The sequence below is a fragment of the Lynx rufus genome, unplaced genomic scaffold, assembly GCF_022079265.1.
Source record: "Lynx rufus isolate CCGP_SWC_20201006 ecotype Redwood Valley unplaced genomic scaffold, mLynRuf1.p SCAF_25, whole genome shotgun sequence".
Taxonomy (NCBI): Eukaryota; Metazoa; Chordata; class Mammalia; order Carnivora; family Felidae; genus Lynx; species Lynx rufus.
Genome location: NW_025814840.1, coordinates 6,998,632 through 7,023,843, shown reverse-complemented (window position 1 = coordinate 7,023,843; position 25,212 = coordinate 6,998,632). Strand labels below are relative to the sequence as shown.

Genomic DNA, 25,212 nt, shown 5'->3' with positions numbered 1-25,212 from the left:
GATGCCTCCTGCTTTGGTTTTCTTTTTCAATATTACTTTGGCTAGTTGGGGTCGTTTGTGGTTCCATACAAATTTTAGGACTGTTTGTCTGGCTTTAAGAATGCTGGTGCAATTTTGATTGGGATTGCATTGAATGTGTAGATTGTTTTGGGTAGTATTGACATTTTAACAATATTTATTCTTCCAATCCATGAGCATGGAATGTTTTTCCATTTCTTTGTGTCTTCTTCAATTCCTTCATAAGTTTTCTACAGTTTTCAACATATAGATCTTTTACATCTATGATTAGGGTTAGTCCTAGGTATTTAATGGTTTTTGGTGCAATTGTAAACAAGATCAATTCCTTGATTTCACTTTCTGCTGCTTCACTATTGATGTATAGAAATGCAACTGATTTCTGTGCATTGATTTTATATCCTGTGACTTTGCTGAATTCATGGATTAGTTCTAGCAGTTTCTTGGTGGAATCTTTTGGGTTTTCCAAATAGAGAATCATGTCATCTGTGAAGGGTGAAAGTGACTTCCTCCTTGCTGATTTGGATACCTTTTATTCTTTTGTGTTGTCTGATTGCTGAGGCTAGGACTTCCAATAGTCTGTTGAGTTAACAGTGGTTACAGTGGACATCCCTGTCCTGACCTTAGAGGGAAGGCTCTCAGTTTTTCCCCATTGAGGATATATCAGCAGTGCGTCTTTCGTTGAGGTACGATCCTTCTATCCCTACTTTCTTGAGGGTTTTTATGAAGAAAGGATGCTGTATTTTTTCAAGTGCTTTCTCTGCATCTATTGAGAGGATCATGTGGTTCTTCTCCTTTCTTTTATTGATGTGATGAATCACATTGGTTGTTTTGCGGATATTGAACCAGCCCTGCATCCCAGGTATAAATCCCACTTGATCGTGGTGAATAATTCTTTTAAGGCATCATTGGATCCAATTGGCTAGTATCTTGCTGAGGACTTTTGCATCCATGTTCATCAGACAAACTGGTCTATAATTCTCCTTTTTAGGGGGGTCTTTGTCTGGTTTTGGAATCAAGGTAATTTTGGCAAGACAATTTAATCTTGATTCAGCTACATAAATACTTTTTTTTTTTTTAATTTTTTTTTTCAACGTTTATTTATTTTTGGGACAGAGAGAGACAGAGCATGAACGGGGGAGGGCAGAGAGAGAGGGAGACACAGAATCTGAAACAGGCTCCAGGCTATGAGCCATCAGCCCAGAGCCCGACGCGGGGCTCGAACTCACGGACCGCGAGATCGTGACCTGGCTGAAGTCGGACGCTTAACCGACTGCGCCACCCAGGCGCCCCCGTAAATACTTTTTAAAAATCTGATCAGTCTTTTAGTATAGAGATAACCGGTCCCTGAAAAGCACGTGCCAGTTTCTTCACAATTACTGCTGTCTCTCCTTCCTCAGATAGAAAGGGAGGCAGTGGCCAACATGATCAGCTGTCATACAAGCTCAAACTCTCCTTCCTTTGACTGTTTATACCGTTTCACAATCTCACATGAACAGTTACACCATTAACCCGTGAATTTGATACACATTTCTATTTTTTCTAGATTGTAAGTCACAAGTGCAATGAGTCTGTCTTACTCATCATTGTTTGCTGGTCCTGAAACACTGCCTGACATGTATCATAGGCGTTTTAATTCACAAATAATTCACAACTCCGCAAATAAAGGAGTAATCATCCAAAAGAGGGTAAGAATTCCTTCATCTTGCTGACGGAAACATCATATTATACGAAGTGCTTTGAAGACATTATCTCATTTCATTATCACAACAACCCTGTCAGTCAGCAGACGCAGCCCCCTTTCAGAAGTGAGGAATCTGCAACATCAATAAAGCAGAATCAGGACTCCCACGAAATCCAAGTACCTGCCTACAGCATCACACTGCCTCTGTATTACCGCACCTGATCCCAGGAGCCATGCACGACAATTAGCCTCATTAGCTTCTGAGTACAGACTTGGCTACTACCTAACGTAATGATTCCTCAATTAGTTCCATTTTTCCGTCTGTATTTCATCTGTGGGTAAGATAAACAAATTGTAAGAAAATAAGCTAAAAACTGGAATTTCACTTTAAGATAAAAACAAAACAAGGAAAACCTCCCAGCAGGTCATCCGGATCACTGTAAACAGGGCAACCTCAACTTGGAACGCTTTGTCTACAGACCACAGCCAGGAACCAGCGCATGTCAGAGATTGCCTACATGGCTACAGTTTCAATACTCTTTAACAACTCCCGAGAGTCAAACTTCATGACTCCCTAGAAATTCCATTCTGGGCATATACCCGAGCCAAATGAAAACGGGACCACACAAGAGTCTGTATGCAAATGCTCACGGAAGCATTACGCACGAGAGCAAAAATGTGGATAGGACCCAGATATCAATTAATGAACAAAATATGGTATATTCACACGACAGAATACTATTCAGCCATAAAAAGAACGAAATACTGATACACGCTACAACACAGATGAACCTGAGAACGTTATGCTAAGTCAAAGAAGCCGGTCACAAAGAACACATATTACAGGATTCCACTTATATGAAATGTCCAGAAAACCCGAATCCATAGAGAAAGAAAGTAGATTAGGGGCTGCCTGCTGCTCAGAGCGTTTGGGTAAATGGGGAGAGACTGCTAATGGGCATATGGTTTCTCTCTCAGGTAGTGAAAATGATCTAAAATTAAACAGTGGCGACGGCTGCACAACTCTTGAATATACTAAAAGCCACAGAACTGCACAATATAAATGGATGAACTACACGATATAGAAACTATTTCTCAAACCTGTTTTTAAAAAGTAACTCTGGGGCGCCTGGGTGGCGCAGTCGGTTGGGCGTCCGACTTCAGCCAGGTCACAATCTCGCGGTCCGTGAGTTCGAGCCCCGCGTCAGGCTCTGGGCGGATGGCTCGGAGCCTGGAGCCTGTTTCCGATTCTGTGTCTCCCTCTCTCTCTGCCCCTCCCCCGTTCGTGCTCTGTCTCTCTCTGTCCCAAAAATAAATAAACGTTGAAAAAAAAAAAAAAAGTAACTCTGGCAGGCGATTGTGATAGTAGGGACGGCTATGGGGAAAGGAATGTTGGGAAGTCTCTTTAGCTTCCGCTCAATCTTGCTGTGAACCAAAATGGGCTCTAAAAAACAAAACTATTTAAAACAAAAACCAGCTTGTCCTGTCTATAGTAATCCAGATCATCTCATGGAACTGCAAGAGCCCTGATTTTTTGTTTTGACTCCTCAATTATTTTAGTGTATTTTATCAAGGCAGGGAGGTGAACTGATAATTAAAACACATTTCAAGCAATTACATGTCATAAGCATTTTGGAGTCATCCTGTCAAAATTTCTAAGGAAAGATTCCATTTTTCTGAGTTGCTAAATTCATTAAAAATTATTTCCACTTTTACCAAAAGACTATTTCATTCTTTCCCCCTCCTTTTTCCAACAGGCTTCTTTCAGTTAGCATCATATCTTAGAAGCCATTCATCTTGCTGCATCTGTCAGTAATTCATTCCTTTTCATTGCTGAGTAGTATTCCATCACACGGACTTAAGACCTGCATTTACTCATTTATCAGCTGTGGACAAAGGAATTGTTTACAGTTTTTACCTACTATGAAAAATACTGCAATAAACAGTCACATAAAAGTCTGTGCAGACATGTATTTTCATTTCTATTGGGTACTTTTGGACTAAATTTGCTAAATCATGGTAGATTTATGTTTAACTTTTTAAGAAGCCGCCAAACTTTTCCCAAGTGGCTGTATTAAATTTTACATTCCCACCGGCAATGTGTAAAGCTTCTAGTTCCTACACATCTTGCCAACATTTAGGACAGTCTTTTTTCTTTTTAACTTAAATTTTAGCCAGTGAGTATGAAAAACACCCGGGCTTCCCCTCCTGTGTTTCTCCTCTACTCTCACACTACATACTCCTACCACTTCTGATACCAAACATGTGGGGCTTTTTCCCCACACCCAGTGATTCTGTGATAGCAGCCGGGTATCCTACAATTTAACTCAACTCTGACACCGTGTACCTGGAGCCAGTGTCAGATTCCACTCAGGACTCGGTCCCACGAGACTGCTCCTCCCTCCCCTTCCAGGCACCAACTGCAAGTATGAGTGTTAGTCCCAGGTTACACACAGCTTCTATCCAACTGGGCTACAAATCAAAGGATTTGTAGGCTTATTAACTTGCCAGAGCAGCTCACAAAACTCAGGAAAACACATTACCAGTTTATTACAAAAGAATACGATAAAGGATACAGGTGAATGTCCACATGGAAGCAATGGGTAGGGCCAGGTTTGTGGGATGGGGCACGGAGCTTCCACGCCCTCTTGAGGCATGGACTACATAACAGTTCACTCTCTCGGCACATCTACTTGTTCATCAACCCAGGAGCTCCCGAAACCACAAACGTTTTTTTGGATTTTTATGACATCTTCATCGCACAAGCATGATTCATCATTAACTCCATTTCCAATCCTCCTTCCTTCTCAAGAGAATGGGGCTCAGGGCTGAAAATTGCAAGCTTCTACTTACTCAAGGCTTGGTCTTTCAACGCTCATCCTGGAGCTGTCCAGGGTGCCACCCAAAGTTGCCTCATTAGAACAAAAGATACGCCTATCACCCAGGAAATTCCACGGGTTTCAGGAGCCCTATGTCAAGAACTTGGGGAAGAGACCAATATATATATATATATATATATATATATATATATATATATACACACACACACACACACATACATATGTATATATTTTCAAATCATTTCAAAACCAGTTTGGGAATATACTGGTGGTATTTCACTGTGGTTTTAACATCTAATGATGTTAAAAGCACCTTTTCTTGTACTTATTTGCCATCCACATATCTTCTTAACTGTCCATTCAAATCTTATGCTCTTTTTAAAAATTAGTTTGTCTCCTTATTGGGAGGTAACATCTCTATGTATTCTGGATTCAAATCCTTAAACATATATGTATATTTTGCAAATATTTTCTCCAAGTCTATAGCTTATCTTCTCATTTTGCAAATAGTATTTTTAGAAGCATAAACATTTTTAAAAAAATTTTTTTAATGTTTATTTTTGAGACAGAGAGAGACAGAACATGAGCTGGGGAGGGGCAGAGAGAGGGAGACACAGAATCCGAAGCAGGCTCCAGGCTCTGAGCTATCAGCACACAGCCCGACGCAGGGCTTGAACTCGTCAACCGTGAGATCATGACCTGAGCCAAAGTTGGATGCTCAACCAACTGAGCCACCCAGGCACCCCAAGAAGCACAAAAATTTTTAATTTTGAGGAGGTCCATTTCATCAATTTTGCTGTAGATTGAGCTTTTGGGCTTTTCAGCTATGAAATATTGACCTAATCCAAGATCACAAAGATTCACTTCCATGTTTTCTTCTAGGAGTTTCACAGTTTTATCTCTTGTATAGTGTCAAGTAAGGGCCTAAGTGTCATTTTAAACACATGGTTATCCAACTGTTCCAGCACCAACTGCTGAAGACTATCCTTTTTTCCAATGCATGACCTTGGCATCTTTGTTGCAAATTGACCATATAAGGGTTTATTTATGAGTTTATTTATTGACTTGATTCTATTCCATTGGTCTTTTTGTCTATGGCTATAGATTTATAGTAAGTTTTGAAGTGAAATATTTTTAAGTTTTTATTGTTCTTTTTTCTTTCAAAATTGTTTTAGCTCCTCAAGCTTCTTTGCATTTCTGTATACATTTTAGAATAAGCCTCTCAATTTCTACAAAGAGACCTACGGACTGTGATAGGGACTGCATTCAGTCTACAAATGATCAATCTATCTTCCAATCCATAAAGATAGTATATCTCTTCATTTATCTGGGTCATCTTTAATTCACTCTGTAATGTAATATTCATTTTGAAACATGAAGATAAACTTAACCTTAAAGTCTGGCATCAAATTATAATAGCAAATCTTACAAAAAATTATTCAAGAATCTTTCTGACACAATTTCAAGATTCCCAAAACACGTTCAACAATGAGACAGAAACAATGAACAAATAGAAAAGATCCGTTATCTTATGAAGTCTATGGGTTATAAACCACTCATAAAACTAAGTAGGAAAAAGTTCATGCTTACCTCAAAGATAGAACTTGCCTTGACTATTTTGCCCCACAAAAATCATTTGGTAGCAGAAACTAAATACTCAATTGAGTTTTCTCCCTAACTCCCATCAAACCCAAGAAAACTTCATGAACTGGAGCTACACACACACACACACACACACACACAAATTCTCTCTCTACATGTATATATGAAAAACTTAATATTGCAAACACAAACACACAATCTTCCATCTTTCTGTCTCCATCTTTATAGCATTTTTGTCTCTAATTATGAATGCATAAGCTTTCATGGAAGCATATTTGTCAAATAAAATGGGGTTTAGACTCTATCAGGTTTAAATTATGAGAAGTTTTTAAAAAAAAACTTGAAAAGTATGATTAACAAAAGATTTTCCATGAGAGAGTCTTACTCAAAAACATTTTGCAATTCCTACCACAAGCCATGTACAATTAATTACACTATTTCATAACAGCAAAAAATAGAAACTACCAATGTCCACTGACAAAAGAGAGCATAAACTGTGGTATTTAGTTACTGAATATCACATATCATTGAATCTTGTACTATAGTAAAAATGTTTATTTTTTTAAGTTTATTTATTTTGAGAGAGAGAAAGAGAGAGAGAGAGAGAAGGCATACACACACGCAAGGGAGAAAGAGGATCCCAAGCAGGCTTTGTGCTGTCACTGCAGAGCCTGATGTGGGGCTCAAACCCACAAACCATGAGATCATGACCTGAGCAGAAATCAAAAGTCAGATGCTTAACCGACTGAGTCACCTAGGCGCCACATAAAATTGTTTCTTTTCTGACTTTATAGTATAGGTAACAATATGATGAACACTATAAATGTAATGCTGGGGGGGGGGGGGGCGGTGGGGAAGTCCCAGAAGACAGCAGGCATATGACTCTAAGCAAAACCAAACATATTGTTTGCACACATACATTTACAATAAAAACTACTTTTAAAGAGGCAAAGCATTGATATACAGCAAATTCAGAACAGTGGTTATAGCGGACATGGAGTAGAGGGAACACAAGGAGGCAGGAAAAGGGAAGCACTGCAAATGCGAATTATTAGTAATGTTCTAGATCTTGGGTTGAACAAAGGGTGTATGTATCTCATAACTCACATATGTCATCTCATTCTTTTGTATGTCTAGTTATTATTTTTTAAAAACATGGGGCGCCTGGGTGGCGCAGTCAGTTAAGCGTCCGACTTCAGCCAGGTCACGATCTCGCAGTCCGGGAGTTCGAGCCCCGCGTCGGGCTCTGGGCTGATGGCTCAGAGCCTGGAGCCTGTTTCCGATTCTGTGTCTCCCTCTCTCTCTGCTCCTCCCCCGTTCATGCTCTGTCTCTCTCTGTCCCAAAAATAAATAAACGTTGAAAAAAAAAAAAAATTAAAAAAAAAAAATAAAAACACAAGCAAAACCTATTAAAAAAATTTTTTTAATCTTTATTTTTGAGAGACAGAGAGACAGAGCACAGGTGGGGGACGGAACATAGAGAGGGGGAGACACAGAAACCGAAGCAGACTCCAGGTTCTGAGCTGTGATCACAGAGGCCAGCACGGGGCTCAAACCCACGAATCGTGAGATCATGACGTGAGCCGAAGTCGGATGCTCTACCGACAGAGACAGCTACGGGGCCCAAAACTATTTTTTGAAATCACCCATTATAAAACATTTTCCAGAAGTTCAGTTGAGCATTTAAGAAGACACATTAAAAAAAATTAAGTTTTTACCTTTGTTTCTGTTCAATTGCTTTGTCCAAGTGTTGGAAGATATCCTGAAACAGGGTGCAGCTGGACCGACTATTAATAGTGTACCCGTATCCTCTCTTCCAATATTGCTTCAGATCATTTAAATATTCTAATACCTAAAAACGAAAATTTCAAAAATCGTTATTACATTTTTTTAACGTTAACAGATTCCCCGATTTAACAGTGATTCCCAGAAAAGATTACGTTGTTTAACTGCCATTCTACACAAAGTATGTCAAGTTTATATTTGCCATTTTAAGTCCATGACACATACAGATTTACGATGACACAAAAACTCAAACCGTGGGAGTGTAGAGGAGGGCATGCAAGAGCAAGTGAGGAGCACTGATGCCATAACCCAGCACCCAGGACACCGCAGGACAGAGGGTTAAAGACATGCTCACTTCCCCTTTCTGCGAAAATTAAAGTGATAACAAATATACATACAGAAAAAAGAAGAAAGGATACACATAGAAGGTTATTTATTATAGCACAGAAAGATGCCAACAGCAGATTAGGAACTTTTAAGAACTTTATGAAGATAGAAACCAGACAGAAGACAAGTTACTTTGGTTCGTGTGTCAGTACGGCAAAATCAGTAATGAAATTTGATCAAGAATATAGAAAAGGAATGTATACTGGCATAGTTGTTCTAAAGGGCAAGTCGGCAAACTCCATAAAAGCATACATTCCTATGACCCATTTAATTCCATTTCTTAGGAAGTTTTAGTCACAGAGGAACACAAGAGAGAATGTGTAAGAATGTCTTAACACCAGCAGTGCTTATCGAATGGAAAAAAGATTCCTGGAAATACTGACATTTCATTAGTAGGCAGATGGTTGACTAAACTAGGGTATACACATACTATGGAACACTATGCAGTTATTTAAAACTTCTGTATTGTAGATCTTCGTGCACTGATGTGGAAGGATCTCCAGGATGTACTGAATGAGAAGGGCAGGTTGAGAATAATAAATACAGTATAATACCTTGTATTACCAAGACATACATACCTACATGTATACATTATGCTGTTTATAGTTCTAAGAATGACATAGATTATCAACAGCAGCACAGAAAAGGGTTAAAAGGTCCATATTAAACTGACAGCAATGACTGCTCGCTATGGAGAGAGGTCCTGGATTAGAATTGGTGATTAAGGCAGGCTTTCTCTGAATGTTAGACTCTGCACTCACGTATTTGATCAGATAAACACCAAAACTAGAGAACTAAAATGTGCAATTAAAAGAGACACAAGAGAAGCCTCTGTAGTAATTATAAGTTATTCTTCTCTGAAAAAGCCCCCAGAGAAAACTAGTAATAGTTTTATTGTAACTTTAAGAGCAAGAGCCAGGGTAAGTCATTGCCATAATCCAAAAACAAAACTAAAGAGATATTAAAAAGGCAATTAAATCAAGAAGTTAGCAAAAGGGACAAAGTAAACATTTTTTTAAAAGGAAGGAATTAACATTAAAAGAATTAAAGTTCTGTCAAATCCATTCAAGAAAATAAAACAAAAACTGTCAGAAATAAAAAAGGAGGTATGACTAAAGATTTTTAAAAAATCATACATGCACACTATTGAAACTTTATCTCAAAAAGATTTGAAAATGTAAATGAAATAAGTGGTTTTTCTAGGAAAATACAAATTACCCAAACTGACTCAGAAAAATCTGATCATACAAAATAGAGACAAAGGTCTACCTAAAACATACCAGGTATATTTGTTTTCTTTTCTTTTTTTTTTAAATAATTTTTGTTCAGTTTACTTATTTACCTTGAAAGAGAGAGAGAGAATCCCAAGCAGGCTCTGCACGGTCAGCGCAGAGCGGGATACAGGGCCTGAACTCACGAACTACGAGATCCTGACCTGAGGTGAAATCCAGAGTCGGATGCTTAACCAACCGACTGGGCCACCCTGGTGCCCCCAGGTATATATGGTTTTAAATAGGAGCTCTACGAAACCTTCAAGAAGGGTTAGTTCCTGATATTTAAATTATTCCAAGGTACAGGGAAAGATGGAAAGCTTCTGAACTCATTTTAGGAAGCTACTAGAAGCCTGTACCCAAACCTGAACAAATAAAGCCCTAAGGAAAGGGGCGAGGAAAGAAAATCCGGACCCTGCACTGCAATTCCTGTGCCCTCCACTGTGTCTCCTAGTCACTGCTACGGACACAAATTCCCCCTCACGTTCTAAACCCATCGAAGGAAAAGAATGGGCCCAGGCCAGTAGTACCACCCACAAAGGAGAGCCACTGCAATAAACCAGCCTCACTACAAACAGGCTTTAATGAATCTGAAATAAAACATCACCAAATAAAATTCAACAGCATACGGAAAGAAATGCCATATGCCAGGATGGACTACCTGATACCAAGCATGTCCTCCGGACCAAAAAACAAAATATGTAAAATAAATATTTTCAGTCACTGAGTAATCAGCACTGAACTGTGATCGCTGAGAGAAGAGAAACCAACCCAGCAAACCCTACAATTTGTTCCAGGTTTGTGCCCGGAGGCACAGGGAAAGGAATGTCAGGCAGAATCCTGCTGAGCAGAGGAGGGAGAACAGACTCTTAAGGGGCTGGAAGTAGCAGGGCGGAGTATCAGAAAGGAGGAAGCTGCCCAGAAGAGAGCTCCAGAAATCTGGGGGTCCCCTTGAGTCTGTCACTGAATGTTGTGGGCGTTACAAGCTGAATTCCAGAGCTATCACAAAAGTGGGAGCTCATCAGGTTCCAAGCAGCCTAAGTAAGAGACTTTCAGGGCACACTCAGACATCCACAGCTTCAACGCAGACCCCAGAAACGTCACACTTTAACAGCAGAAGCATGTTTACAAGATTTGGTTTTGAGTTTTGTTAAGTTCAGATCTAGGGCATGAAACTCAGAAATAAACGTCAAAAGGATCAAGCTGACCCACAAGTAACTAAACTGTAAACTAAAACAAAATTCAAAACTCTTTAAAGTTATATGACAAGGGGCTCCTGGGTGGCTCAGTCTGTTGAGCATTCAACTTCACCTCGGGTCATGATCTCCCGGTCCGGTCCGTGGGTCATGGCCCTGCTTGGGGCTCTGTGCCGATAGCTCAGAGCCTGGAGCCTGCTTCAGTTTCTGTGTCTTTGCCTCTCTCTGCCCCTCCCCTGTTCATGCTCTGTGTCCCAAAAATAAATAAATGTTTAAAAAAACCCTGCTACAGATGAAACAGCCAGATGAAAACTGTGAGTAAATAAAATATCATGAATTCCAAAGGCTTAAGAAAATAAAAAAGTCAAAAGCAAAAAAAAAAAAAAAAAAAAAAAAAAAAGATATGAAAAGAAGCATAATCACAGAAACAAGTTAGAACAACATCAAAAATAGTTTGGCATCACTGTCTAGTAAATTTCAAGTTCTCTACACCCTGTAATCCAGCAATTCTACCACACACACAGACAGAACTTCACAAACGTGTGTGTGTATGCCCCAATTCACGTACAGAAGAATGTTCGTAATAGCCCCAAACTGAGAACAACCCAAATGTCTACCAACAAAATAATGGATTAAAAAAACCTGTGGTAATTCATATAGTGGAATACAACAATGAAAATAAGTGAACTATAGCTACATGCAGCATCATAGGTGAAACTTAAAAACATGTTAAATAAAAACTAGATAGACAAAAAAAGGTGGGTGATTTCATTATATAAACTGTTACTTGTGAAAAAAAAATGACATCAGTAAATACTAAATTAGTGTAATGATGAAAATCCAAGCACACAAGTAATAATAGTGGGGAAATAATCTCAGATACAGAGGGGAAACATTTTGTTTAAAAAATTGCGAGAGGGGCACCTGGGTGGCTCAGTCGGTTAAGCGTCCAACTTCAGCTCAGGTCATGATCTCGTGGTTTGTGGGTTCAAGACCCACGCTGGGCTGTGCTGACTGCTCAGAGCCTAGAGCCTGCTTCAGATTCTGTGTCTCTCCCTCTCTCTGCCCCTCTACCGCTTGCACTGTCCTCTCTCAAAAACAAACATGAAAAAAAATTTTTTTTTTAATTGCAAGAAAAGTTTGCCAACCTCTGCAAATAAATCTGAAAACCTGAATGATTTTTATAAGAAAATATTAAATACCAAAACTGACTCCAGAAGAGACAGAAAATCAAGATATGCTCATTACAGTATAAAATATATACAAAGTTGCAAAAAGCTATCCCACAGAAAAATACCTATTTCATATGTCATCTATTTTTTTGAAAACTACCATTAAATCAACTTTCTCCTTTATGTATCACTATCACATATATATATACATATATAACTATTACAGCCATGTTCTTGTTTCTTAGATGCACACCCAAGTATTTAAGGGTGAAGTGCTTTGATGTCTGCCAAGATTATATGTGGTAGACAGAATAAATGGCTGCCCAAAGATGTTTCCATCCTAACCCCTAGACTCTATGAATATGTTATCTTGCATCATGAGAAGGAATTTGCAAGTGTGATTCGGGTAAAGATGTTAAAATGAGAAAGCTACCCTGGGCTATTTAGGTTGGCCAATGTCATCGCAAACATCCTTAGGATAAATATTTAGCGAGGACAGTCAGAGCAGAAGATTAGCCACAGAAGCAGAGGTCAGAGTGATGGGGGAAAATGTAGGTAGCCTCTAGAGACTGGAAAAGGCAAGGGACAGATCGTCCTCTTGAGCCTCCAGAAAGAACACGGTGCTGATATCCTGATTTTAGGCCTGTTAAGATTCATTTTGAACTTCTGACTTCTAGAACTGTAGGATAATAAATGTGTATTGTTTTAAAACCACTAAGTCCGGGGCGCCTGGGTGGCGCAGTCGGTTAAGCGTCCGACTTCAGCCAGGTCACGATCTCGCGGTCCGTGAGTTCGAGCCCCACGTCGGGCTCTGGGCTGATGGCTCAGAGCCTGGAGCCTGTTTCCGATGCTGTGTCTCCCTCTCTCTCTGCCCCTCCCCCGCTCATGCTCTGTCTCTCTCTGTCCCAAAAATAAATAAACGTTGAAAAAAAATTAAAAAAAAAAAAAATAAATAAATAAAACCACTAAGTCTGCAGTAATTCATTATGGCAGCAACAGGAAACTCCCATATATGGAGAAAAGGAAATGTGGCAAAAAAAAAAAAGGTTAACAACCAGTGAATATAGGTGAAGAATGTGAATGTTTATTGTATTATTCTCACAACTTCTGTCAGCTTCAAATTTATCAAAGTTGCAGAAAAAAAAAAAAAACTCTTCACAAGCAATAAACAGATATAAGGATAACCCTAAAAAAAACAAAACAAAACAGGAAAAGCCAAGTAGTACAGAATCTTAGAATTACAGGGGTGTTCCTGAGTAATCCAACAGTTGCATCCTTTAACAGATAGGGAAATCAAGGCATAGGAAGAGGAAGTGTAACTTTACCCAGATCATGACCTCCAGGGTTTCTGGAGCATGTGACACTACATCTCCCAGAAGAGACGGAGGCACAAAAAGCAAGAGCAAATATTTAAGAGAAGAGGGACTTAGGAAGGGACAGGGAAGGAGGTAAGCAGGTGGAGAGAAGATGAGTCAGTGGAGGCCAGGCCGGTTAGGCTCTGAGGCACATAGGCACCACTGGCGGGGAGGGGCGGGGGGCGGGGTTTGGAGCTGCGGGAGCCTGCACCTCAACCGGAAGCCGCCAGGCCTGGGAAGGGAGCAGGGGGACACAGTACCTCCTCACGGGAGAAGGATGGCCAGCAGAGGCATGTGGGCACCTGCCTAATAGTCCACCAGCTGTAGTAACTAGTAGCTGTAGTTGTTCTGCCAAAAGGTAAATTTCCCTCTGACAACACTCATCAATCGACTTTTTGCCCTAGAGCAGTCTGGGTAGGGAGAAAAAGGAGGTATCTTGACACAGGTGAATGGGGACCAGAAGTTTCAGTTTATACCTATACTGGGCATAATTAATTAATTAATTTATTTATTTATTTTATGGTCAAGAAATTTCTTTTAAAATTTCTTGTTTTTAAGTTTATCCATTTCCAGAGAGACAGAGAGAGCAAGTGGGGAAGGGGGAGGAGGAGGGGGAGGGAAACAGAGGTGGGAGGGCGGGGAGAGAGAGAATGAATGAATGAATCCCAAGCAGTCTCTGCACTGTCAGCACAGAATCTGACACGGGCTCAAACTCACGAAATGCAAGACCATGACCTGAGCCAAAACCAAGAGCCGGATGCTTAACTGACTGAGCCACCCAAGCACCCCAGTGGTCAAGAAGTTTCTAAGTGATGAGTTTTTGAACAGTTACAGGAGAGGAGCAGACAGGGAGGAAATGGAACGCACCCGTTACCCCTGGTGCTGTGTCCTAGAACAGCCACCCACCCAGGACCCTCTCCTCTGTTTCCCACTCACCCGCTCTTTCCCGCGTGAGCACACTAACACATCACATCACCCTTCATCTGGCTGCTGGTCGCTTTGGTCTTTGAGTAACAGAACAAAGCATTTGTTTACCCTCAAATGTACATTAGCTCTCAGCTTAAGAGCCTGCTTCTATCTGGCAAGTAGTACCCTTCTTTTCAAAATTTGAGGCTAATAATGGATTTCTGCGTGGAGTACTGAACGCTTTGTGTGTATGCAGGAGACGATGAAAGTTTCAGACGTCCACGTTCCTGAATGATCTACACAGACACCAGCACTCTACCGGCTGGTGCTATTCTCAGTGCTGTGAAAACAATGAACTCTCCTACCCACCTCTCTGGCTCCCAACATTCCAGAATTGACCAGAATTCACCAGAGGCCTGTCTGCCCTTCTCTTTCTAGAGTCTGAAAGTCCACAGAAAGGCAACATGAATGAAGAGAAAAAGAAGGAAATAGGAAGCAGACAGACAGAAACCGTAGACGAATTACTGCCATGGAACTCAATTTGTCACAAAAACTGTTATAAAAGAAAACTTGGATTTTAACAGCTCTGTAGTCCTTTCCAGCAGTAAAATCTGATGACAGGCAAAATAGATTTTTAACCGGGTGGACCCAGAAATCACATCACCATGGAAGAATGTTTTCCAAAGTTTTCTGAACCTGAACTATTTATAAGTGTGTGGGCCGTATCTGAACAATTCATCTCTTTATGCAAGGAACATTACAAGTAATCAAAGGCAGGTCATGTTCCCTACTCTGCTTATTTTTTGAAAAGCTGCTTCAAGTAACAACAACAACGATAAAAATCATGCAAAAAAAGCAAATAAACTACAAAAGTAATACTTACCTTTGCATCATCTATGTCAAAAACATCACACCAAGGAGATTTAACACCTTTAATTGCCAGGTCAAATGAACAGGTAAAAAAAGCTACCTGAATTAAATCTGGGGGGGAAAAAGAAAGGTAAAATTTGTGAGTTACTGTTTTCTGTAATCTTCCAAAGGCTGAATGTCTACAGAATGTCACGGGCAGCCAGTCAGAGGACCCGGGCACGTCGAGCATGGAGAAAACATGACTCTGCTTCTTCCTGGCCATCACAGACGACTCACTGTGTACCATCCCTAACATAAGGAACTGTCAGGAAGAAACCACGAGGAGGTACAAATTTCAGTCCAATGAAAATAAGATGCTTTCTCTCTACAAAACGGTAACTTTTTCAGGTTTTAAAAGTAAGGTGTTTGTTAAGAGCATATTTGCTTAACGAACCCAACAAGAAGTTTAATCCAAGAACTTGTTAAACAGAACTTGCTTTTGTTCGTTTTAGAGGGCTGGAGGAGGGGACATAAAGTTATAAGCTTTCAGTCCTCATCTTGAAAATCAGCAGTAAGTTCTGAACAGTTCTCTTTGTTACACAATTCACACTGTAACTGTTACGAAGGAGTAGAGAGAGGATATAAAAAGGGAGAAAAGAACGCAGAAGGCAAAGTGGATCAGGTCAGGAGGAAGGTGAGACAAAGGTCAAGAAGGAGAGAAACAAGCAGGGAACTCACACTACTGGAGAGAGGGGGGGCTAACAGCATCCGTTTTTCAAACTTGGCTGCTCAGTCAGGCAGATTTCCGAGCAAGGTACCTGGATTTTTACGCTGCTAACTAGCCGATTACATTTAGATGCACCTGGAATTTGACAAGAAGGAAGAAGGCAACAAGTCCCCGGGCCATGAAAGGTGGCTATGCCAGTACCAGATGAGAGCAGTGCTCTCCGGTCACGGCAAAATGGGTGACACTCAGTGTCAGAGAGAGAGAAAGAAAGTCCGCTGAGAGACTGCCTCCTACGCTTTACTTTTATTCTTTAATTTCAGAGTCTTTCCGCATTCCCAAGAAACCAGTTTTGATTTTAAAGAACTTCCCTAAAGCAGCACATAGTACAAAAAGAGTATTTAATTGAGAATACACGTAGAAGTCACTTAAAACCTTTCTTATGTAAACAAAAGGGTTTCTATTCCTAATACCTAACATACCATAGTGACTCCTAAGTGCCAAGGACCTTTGATGAAAGAGCCGGACTCATTCACACCCAGAGTTCCAGTTCTGAAACTGTGAAAGTCAATCCTAATGATCTATTCTTCCACTAGAAGGGAGTCGACAGAAAAATCTCACCAAAAAACACTTACGATGATGACAGGCTATGGAACCTAACTCTGCCACTAATCGTCCTGAGCAAGTGACTCTAACCTCTCAGGTCTCAATCTCCCCACCTGCAAAACAGAAATGTGAGGAAGTCTCTCAGGAGTTACAGCTCTGACCCATCTACTATGACCACGCTGATCTCTTGGTCAGTTTTGTGGAACCACAAAAATATTTCAGATGGATCAGAGATTTAAATGTTAAAAAGCTAGGGGCGCCTGGCTGACTCAATCAGTTAAGTGTCCGACTCTTGATTTCGGGTCAGGCCACAATCTCATTGTTCGTGGGATTGAGCCCCACATCGGGCTCTATGCTGACAGCGTGGAACCTGCTTGGGGTTCTGTCTCTCTCTCTGTCTCTTTCTCTCTCTGCCCCTCTCTGGCTTGTGCTCACACACGCTCACTCTCTCTCTCTCTCTCTTTCAAAAATAAATAAAAATTAAAAAAATAAAACATTAAAAAACTAAAATAAAACAAAGGAGAACATAGGAAAACATAATAATCTTGGGTTAAGGAGGATTCCTAGGCAAAATACAACACTGAACAGCCATAACAAAAAGACATACAAGGCTACGTCAAAGATGTAAAGTGTATAATCAAAGGCACCATAAACACAGTTAAAAAGTGTGCAACAAATTAAGAGAAAATGTTGGCAACATACGATACGGAAAAGACTTATCCTTTGTAAAGCAAAATTAAAGGACATATAATTGACATATCCATAACACATAAAGGGTACCTATGACCAATAAGAAAAACAAAAAACAATCCAATAGAAAATGGACAAGGTAATGAAGAGGCAATTCCCAGAAGGAATGCAAACAGCCAACACACATATGAAGAGAGGCTCATCCTCACAAGTAACCAAAGATATGCAAATTAAAGCTACATACAATTTTTCATTAATCAAATTGGCAAAAATCAAAATGACTAAAGGGGCGCCTAGGTGGCTCAGTTGGTTGTGTCTGACTCTTCGGTTTTGGCCCAGGTCATAATCTCGTGGTTCCTGATTTCGAGCCCCACATCTGGCTTTGCGCTGACAGCATGGAGCCTACCTGGGATATATTCTCTCCCTCTCTCTCTGCCTCCACTCCCCTACTCCCTCTCTCAAAATAAATAAAAAATTTAAAAAATGACTAATAGTAACCACTGTTGGATAAAACAGGAAAAGTGAGCATCTCATATATTGATATAAATTTTTCTACACTTTCACAGAACAATTTGGAAATATACATCAAGAGGTAAAATATGCACTGTCCTTAACCCAACAACTCCAACCTACAGTATTTATCTTACAGATAAATTCTCCAGGGCAAAACCCAGACTGTAAGAATGTTCACTGTAGCATCATTCAAAAGAGTGACAAACTACGAAAAACCTCAGTAGGAAAGTGATTTCCTATAAAAAGAATTTGCACTGTATTAGCTCCAGCTCCCTCCACCAGTAAAATCTGACGGGTTAAATAAGTTTTTAATTATCACTGACCTAGAAATTCAATTATATAGCCTGTGAAATAACACAAAATTCAGAACAAGACAGATCTGCATAAGACAGATATTCTACTAGGTAAAAATGATTATATACATCATCATCCCTCTACGTTTAAAAAAAAAAAAAAGAAAGAAAAAGCATTTAAATAGCTACAATATTTTTGAGAAGTTACTCTGCCAGGCAGTGTGCTAACACTTTATGTGAATTAAAGAATCCTTGCGATAATCCTAAAAGAAAGGTACAATTCCTATACCCATTTTACAGAGGAAAAACTATGGCCTAGAGATATTAAGGAACTTGCCAAAGACCAGAGAGTTAGTCGATAGTATAACAGGGTCAAGATTCAAATGGAAACAGCCCAACTCCAGAACCCATGATTTCAACAACCACGCTTAGAGCCTCCAGAGAGAAGTTGCTCTCAACTACTCCATCAGTAAAACACAACATCTGTTTCCAGTCAGAGACCATTGTTTTTACAAATTTTTTTTTTTAATGTTTATTTATTTTTGAAGGAGAGAGAGACAGAGCATGAGCGGGGGAAGAGCAGAGAGAGAGAGGGAGACACAGAATTCGAAGCAGGCTCCAGGCTCTGAGCTGTCAGCACAGAGCCTGACGTGGGGCTCGAACTCATAAACTGTGAGCTCGTGACCTGAGCCGAGGTCGGCTGCTTAACCGACTGAGCCACCCAGGCGCCCTTAAATATCGTTTTTTTAAAAATCTTCAGTCTTACCACCCACTAACAGAATAATGGCTAGACGCTACTATAGTTATATAATGGAATTCCGTACAGAAGTTTAAAATGTAAGACTAAAATCACACACATTAAATGAAAAATAAAAAGGTGAATTAAAATTGAATTTCAGAGTGCTATCATAGTTTGATACCATTCACGAAAGTTTTAAAACCTGCAAAACGATATCCCATTTATGTACAGGAACCTAAATATAATAACTGGCATGGGATGATTTAAACGCTCAGTTCGTAACAATGGTTACCACTGGGAAAAAAAGAAGAGGAATGAACTCCTGAGAGGGACCAAAGGACCTCAAATGATTTAAAGCGACTCACTGCGGCATGTTAAAATTTGATAAAACTGAGTTGTGGGTATACTGACGTTCATTAGATTAGCCTTTATGACTATACGTTTAAATGGCTTCCCATTAAATAATTGATTTTTTTAAAGATTTTATTTGCAGGGCGTCTGGGTGGCTCAGTCGGTTAGGGATGTGACTTCACCTCAGGTCATGATCTCACACCTTGTGAGTTCCTGCCCCGCGTTGGCTCAGAGCCTGAAGCCTGCTTTGGATTCTGAGTCTCTGTCTCTCTCTGTTGCTCCTCTGCTAGCACCCTGTCTCGGTCTCTCTCTCAAAAATCAACATTAAAAAAAAAATATATATATATATATTATTATTATTATTTTTTTTTTCAACGTTTATTTATTTTTGGGACAGAGAGAGACAGAGCATGAACGGGGGAGGGGCAGAGAGAGAGGGAGACACAGAATCGGAAACAGGCTCCAGGCTCCGAGCCATCAGCCCAGAGCCCAACGCGGGGCTCGAACTCACGGACCGCGAGATCGTGACCTGGCTGAAGTCGGACGCTTAACCGACTGCGCCACCCAGGCGCCCCTATTATTTTTTTTTTTAAACAAGATTTTATTTTCAAGCAATCTCCACATTCAATGTGGGGTCTGACCTTACCACCCTGTGACCCACAGTCACATGCCCTACTGACTGAGCCAGCCAGGTGCCCCTAAAATAAATAATTTTTAAAGCTCTATAGGTGATCTCAATGTTTAGCACCTTTAAGGAAAGAGAAAAAAATTCAATTTTAAATGCTAGTCTCGCATCTTCGCTATTTTGATGCTTACAAAGCATTCAGGCTCCATGATTCTAATCTTTTTCTCCTTCATTTCCTACTTCTAGTCTTTTGGAAACTTATTTACAACATACGAAATCCACAATCTTTGCATGCACATTTGTCAACTTCTGTAGTGTGATTTATAAATTCTTAGAAATCAGGGGAAAATCTTATTACTTTTTCTTAAGTTCCTATAGGTAGGTGACCACGTGCCCTGGCTTTCTACCTGCGTTCCCAGCGTATTAATAGTGTCTTTCAAGAGTCCCAGGTTGCATAACAAATTGCCAGTCAGCCCATCCACTGCAATACCTACTGAGAGACACAACTGTTCATTTTTTTTAGCATCTCTCGGCTTAAAAGCCTCAAACAAAATACCCACAGCACTTTGCTTTTCACTTTCTAATACCCTCTTGAAACATTAATCTGGACATACTTCTCAACAGCTTCAAAAGCTGAAAAATTAATATAATATTTCACTTGGGGAGATAATTCAAAAATACACTTTTTGTTTTATAAAGTATGCTTACAGTTAAAGCTTTATATACCTCTGCCCTCAATAAAAAAGTTCCAGGATATTGCAAGACTCTTGTATATTAATTTACATACAGTTCAAGGAAGAATACGGGACACACAATTTTCTTGACCTAGAACATATGATCTTCTTAGTGTAAAATCAATTGTGGGCCTTTAAAAGGAATAACTTTATGCTTCCATATTTTTTCATTTTCAGACTTCAAGAAACATTTAAATTATTTCAGAGTTCAAATGAAAGATAAGGGGCACATTACCTGCATTTAAATTGTTGACTGGCACTTGCAAAGTAGCTGCGACCTTTTTTAAAATGTTCTGCATTTCTGGTCCCGTTTTGAAGGCTTCTACATGATAAAGTGCCGTGGCATTCTTTTCCACTTCAGTTAAAAACTTCTCACAGTGATCGAAGAACCTCATTAGTTTATCATTAATTCTTGGAGGTCCACACTCCATATCTGAGAGAAAAAAAATTATTTATTTATTATATATACCATTGACCTAAATGACGATCTCAAATTATTGAAAATTTCAAGTGTGAAAAAGAACACTAAAAACCTGCTTATTTATTGGCGTGTCTGAAATAAGTGCACACTGACCAAGGAAGGGCCAAACTGTGGAATGACCGTAATTCATGAGAGTCTGTGGTAGAGAAGACTAAAGAAACAGAGGATCAAATACAAAATAAAATGTTACCGCATGCAGTACTACACAATGAAAAAAGGTAGCTGAAATAAGTATTTTCTTAAAGAAAACAAAAATAGAGATGAAAATCATCAAAAGTGCAAAAATGTGTTCTATTAAGTATTACTTCTGCCAGGCACAGAAAACTTGAGAAAGCAAATTGAAAATTAGCAAAATTCTTAATTACAAAGTGAGAGACGAATTCAACCGATCAAATCTGTTTTTCTACCCTAAGTCAAAATCTAAATAGGGTGTTTTATTTTCTCGATTAACGTGCCCAATGCTGTTACTTTCCAAAACATTCCACTTTGGACAAAAACTACTGACAACAGCACAAAATACAGGAACTGAGTTTCAGGTCTTCCATTTCACGGTGCTTCTAATTTTGGCTTATTTTATAATGAAAGTTCCCAAAGACCTTCTATTTAGGTCTTGGGAATTACATATTTCGCCGATTTGGCAGTGAATATGTATTGTAAAAGCATCTGCAATCATGCGTTAACTACCGGGTACCCTTTAAGCTTTTTCGGTCATATTCAAAACACATCCATTTCAGTCCTCATTTCTCCAACAATTTACCATGAAAAGAACACCAAGAATACTACTTCTGTCTACAAAATGAGAAAATGAATGAAGTTATTATTTTGCTTTGGATGTGGGTGTGAAAAAAATATATGGATGGATGTGTGTCTATCCATTTTCAGAAGATCCTGAAATGGATAATTTTGCCCACTTTAACTGCCAATTGGATTACAGTTCCAAAAACATCTTGACTTGGAAGTAAGTGACCTTTGTCATCTTTCTCCGTGGACTCAAAATATGGTTTCCCAAGTGGACCTGGATATATTTCATCCTTGCTATTATCTCATTACGGCTGCTCTTTAAACAGAAAACAAACAAAAAAAGCTATTGTCCCGTTTCTGTAAGAATACAAAACCTAACTCAGTGGCTTCTCTCAAAAGCCTGGATGTACACAACAGGCAAAACAACGGTCTATGGATTATAATGATGTAGCTAGACAAAGAGTTCAATCTCTAAGAACTCATCTCAGGAGGTCCAGGAGCCCCTTTTTGGTATATACTGTATATATTGTGCTACACTGAAGTATGTTCTGCTTTTAACGTTCAGCTCACAGATTTGTGGGGCATCTTCACTCATGTTAATCATTAAAAAGCACAATTCAACAAGTGACTAAACACAAGTCAGCCGACGGTTACCCGCACAGCAGTAACAGGACGCAGGAATGACCTCCTGGAAATGGTTGAGCTTCGTTCAGAGAATGCTACTGAGAAACGGCAAACCAGTCTACTCCTAATTTACTTTTCACTGGGGTTTAAAGCTAAACAATGTCTCACCTCATCTCTGACCTTAAAAGTGGCCAAGAAAACATGAACACGTGCTCATCTCTTTGGCACAAGCACGTTGTATTTTTCATCTTCATTCTTAAGTCACGGGACAAGTGGAAGGTAGAATGCAGGGCATAATGGCTAGGAGCCCACGTGCTGAATCACATCTCCCGGGCCCATACCTAGCCATATGAAAGTAGGCTAATTATTTAGTGTTTCTGTGTCTCAATTTCCTCTTCTGTTACATGGGGAGAAAATACTGCCAACCTCAGAGAGCTTTTGTAAGGATTTAGTGAAATGAATGTTAGGCATGCCTGGCACATAGCCTACACCGTAGCTGGCCTTAAGAGTATGTGATTAGTATCTGTGACTATTAAAAATTTTCTGAGGGGGGAGAAAAAGGCACCGGTTGGAGGGAGAAAAAGAAGACACTGATTCCTGGCCTGACTCTAGTCCTCAAACTCACCAAGGCCAATCAACAAGGCATATTCTGGGGCCCGGCTTCTTCACCTGCAGAATAGACGGTCTCTCTTATTTTGCAAAAGAGTAAGTGACGGAATAAATTAGGAGAGAACTGAGCGCAACCGTGAATCACAGCTAAGGGATGCTACTCTACAGTACATACAAGAACAAAACAGAGAAAAAAGTGATGAGGGAGCCTGGGGCGGGCTGAGGACAAAATGCAAGCTAGCACCCCACCCCCATTCTGCCCCCTGCAGGTGGGATCTGTGTGATAATCCTCAGGCTCTCCTGGTGACCAAGGACAAAGGACAGGAAAGAAAACAAATGGCTAACTGATAGAGATCACAGTCATACGGGACAGGAGTCTCCACCAGTTTACAAATATCTTAGTAAATACAAGAAAAAATCTTATCGACAGCATTATCTCCAGAAACCTGTAGACTCAGTTTCCTGGAGCCCCAACATCCCCCTCCATAGTGATGTGGGGAACAAAGGCAGAAGGAAATGGTAGGTAACATCAAATTTCTTTATAAACCTGCAGCCCATGGGCAAATACTGGAGACAAATACAGAGTAGAACATTTCTCCAGAACCCCCTACTGCTAATGCCTTGCTAGAAGGAAACAACCTTAGCTAGACTGGAGTCCTCTGTAGCATCCAAGTCCCTCTGGAGGCCTCCCTTTTGACTTTATCTCCCCATCTCCGGAGTATAAAACCAGCCATTCTTCACAACCCCAGTGCAGCTCTTCCTGACCACGCGTCCTGTCCCCTGCTTTAATAAAATCACCTTTTTGCACCAAAGACGTCTTCAAGAATTTTCTTGGCCGTAGGCTCTGGACCACCCCACCATCGCCCAAAGCCTCATCAAAAGCACAGCAGTAAAGAAAGTTTGAGAGTAGCTTCCTTATAGCAGGATGTGGGTCAAGAACAAGCACGTAAAAAGGAAAACAAAACAAAACAACCCAATAGTATCAGAAGCAAAGCCCGAGGAAGAAAAGTCCTAGGTTGTATTTACCAAGTGCGCGCGACTACACAACTATGGAACTAGCTGCCAGGGAGGGAGGAAAGGCGAAGGTGGGTGCTCAGAGGGTGCGCACTTCTATTAGGGAATGGTGGATCAAAGAGTGCCCCCCTCCGTCTCCTTTCTGGTCGAACGCCCCAACACCTACGGCCGTGTCCCGCCCACACCTGATCAAAGGACAAATGAATGTGTGCTGGAAGCCGGAGGTCTCTAAGTCCTGAAGGGGTGCTGGGTGGGGGGCGGGCGAGGTGAGCGGAGTCCGGGGAGGGGCGGAGGCTCCGGGGCACAGAGGGAGGTGAGGGGAGCCCGGAGAGGAGCCGGGGCTCCGGAGACGGGGGGAGGTGAGATGAGCCGGCGGCTGGGGAAGACACGGAGCGCGGAGGAACCCAGGCAGGGGGCCCCGCCCCGGGCCCGGGCTGTCACCTGCGACGTCGGGCGGCGGCAAGCCGGGGTGGTAGTGCTCCCACAGCCCCTGCAGGAAGGCGGCGCCGCTGTCCACGCAGCGGTGTTTGGAGCTGGTGACCAGATGCAGGCGGCCGTAGTTCTCGAGGCTGAACAGGGCCGGGAAGAGGGAGGCCAGGCGCAGCGCCAGCTGTCGCATGTCCTGCCGCCCCTTCTCCACCAGCTGCCCGTCCATCCAGTCCGCGTACCACAGCGGCCAGTCGGCCAGCGCGGCGCCCAGGTCGCGGCCGCCGGCGGGGCCAGCGCGGCCGTCGCCGGACGGGCGGGCCTGCAGCAGGCCGTGCAGCTGCCGCAGTTTGCGGATCTGCTTGGCCGTGGGGTAGCGGGTGCCGTGGCGGATGAGGGCGACCAGCTGCACCGGCGTGCAGGCGTCCTCCAGCAGCTCGGGGTCCCTCCGCGGCGCCTCGGGGTCCGGCAGCAGCCCGGGGTTGGCATCCTCGTAGCGGGTCTTGGTGCCGAAGTAGGGGCTGAGCGCGGAGGCCGCGGGGTCGTCCGGCTCCAGGAGGGAGCAGCGCGAGAGCGACGAGAGCAGCGCCACAGCCAGGGCCGCGACCGGTGCCACGGAGACCTTGAGGAGGCGCGGGGGGCCACGGAGCATGGTGCGGCGCGGCCCGCGAGGGGCGACGTGCGGGCCGGGGTCGCAACTTCCGGCTCCGGCGGGCAGGGGGCGGGTCCGGACGGCGCTTCCGGCCTGCGCCCCCAGGATTCGCCGCGCGGCGCGGGCGCGCGGGCGGGGAGCGCCGAGGGGCTCGGGTCGCCTGTGGCTCCGGTGGCGCCGGGACGGCCGCTCGCGGAGCTTCGGAGACCTGTGGCTGAGGGGCAGCCGGCGTCGGCTTGGCCTCCGGCGTGGGCGAGCTTCCGCGTAGCAGGCGCCTCCCAGGCTGACTCGAGGGCGCCCCCGCTCTTTGAATTTCTACGGCGGGAAT

General features: G+C 41.8%; 1 protein-coding gene across 2 annotated transcripts in view; it reads right to left on the bottom strand.

Moving 5' to 3' along the window:
• The window catches only part of MINPP1 (multiple inositol-polyphosphate phosphatase 1), a 52,752-nt gene extending 27,791 nt beyond the window's left edge, over positions 1-24,961 (bottom strand). The window contains exons 1-4 of one of the 2 annotated variants that reach the window (XM_047088707.1): positions 24,248-24,961; positions 20,573-20,770; positions 15,097-15,194; positions 7,860-7,993 (exon numbers count right to left, since the gene is read on the bottom strand). In XM_047088707.1, coding sequence (XP_046944663.1) covers positions 7,860-7,993; positions 15,097-15,194; positions 20,573-20,770; positions 24,248-24,884 — 1,067 coding nt within the window. In that variant the 5' untranslated portion in view covers positions 24,885-24,961. The remainder of the gene's footprint in view (positions 1-7,859; positions 7,994-15,096; positions 15,195-20,572; positions 20,771-24,247) is intronic. The other variant, XM_047088708.1, reaches the window with a different exon arrangement.
• Between the last annotated feature and the right edge of the window lie 251 nt (positions 24,962-25,212).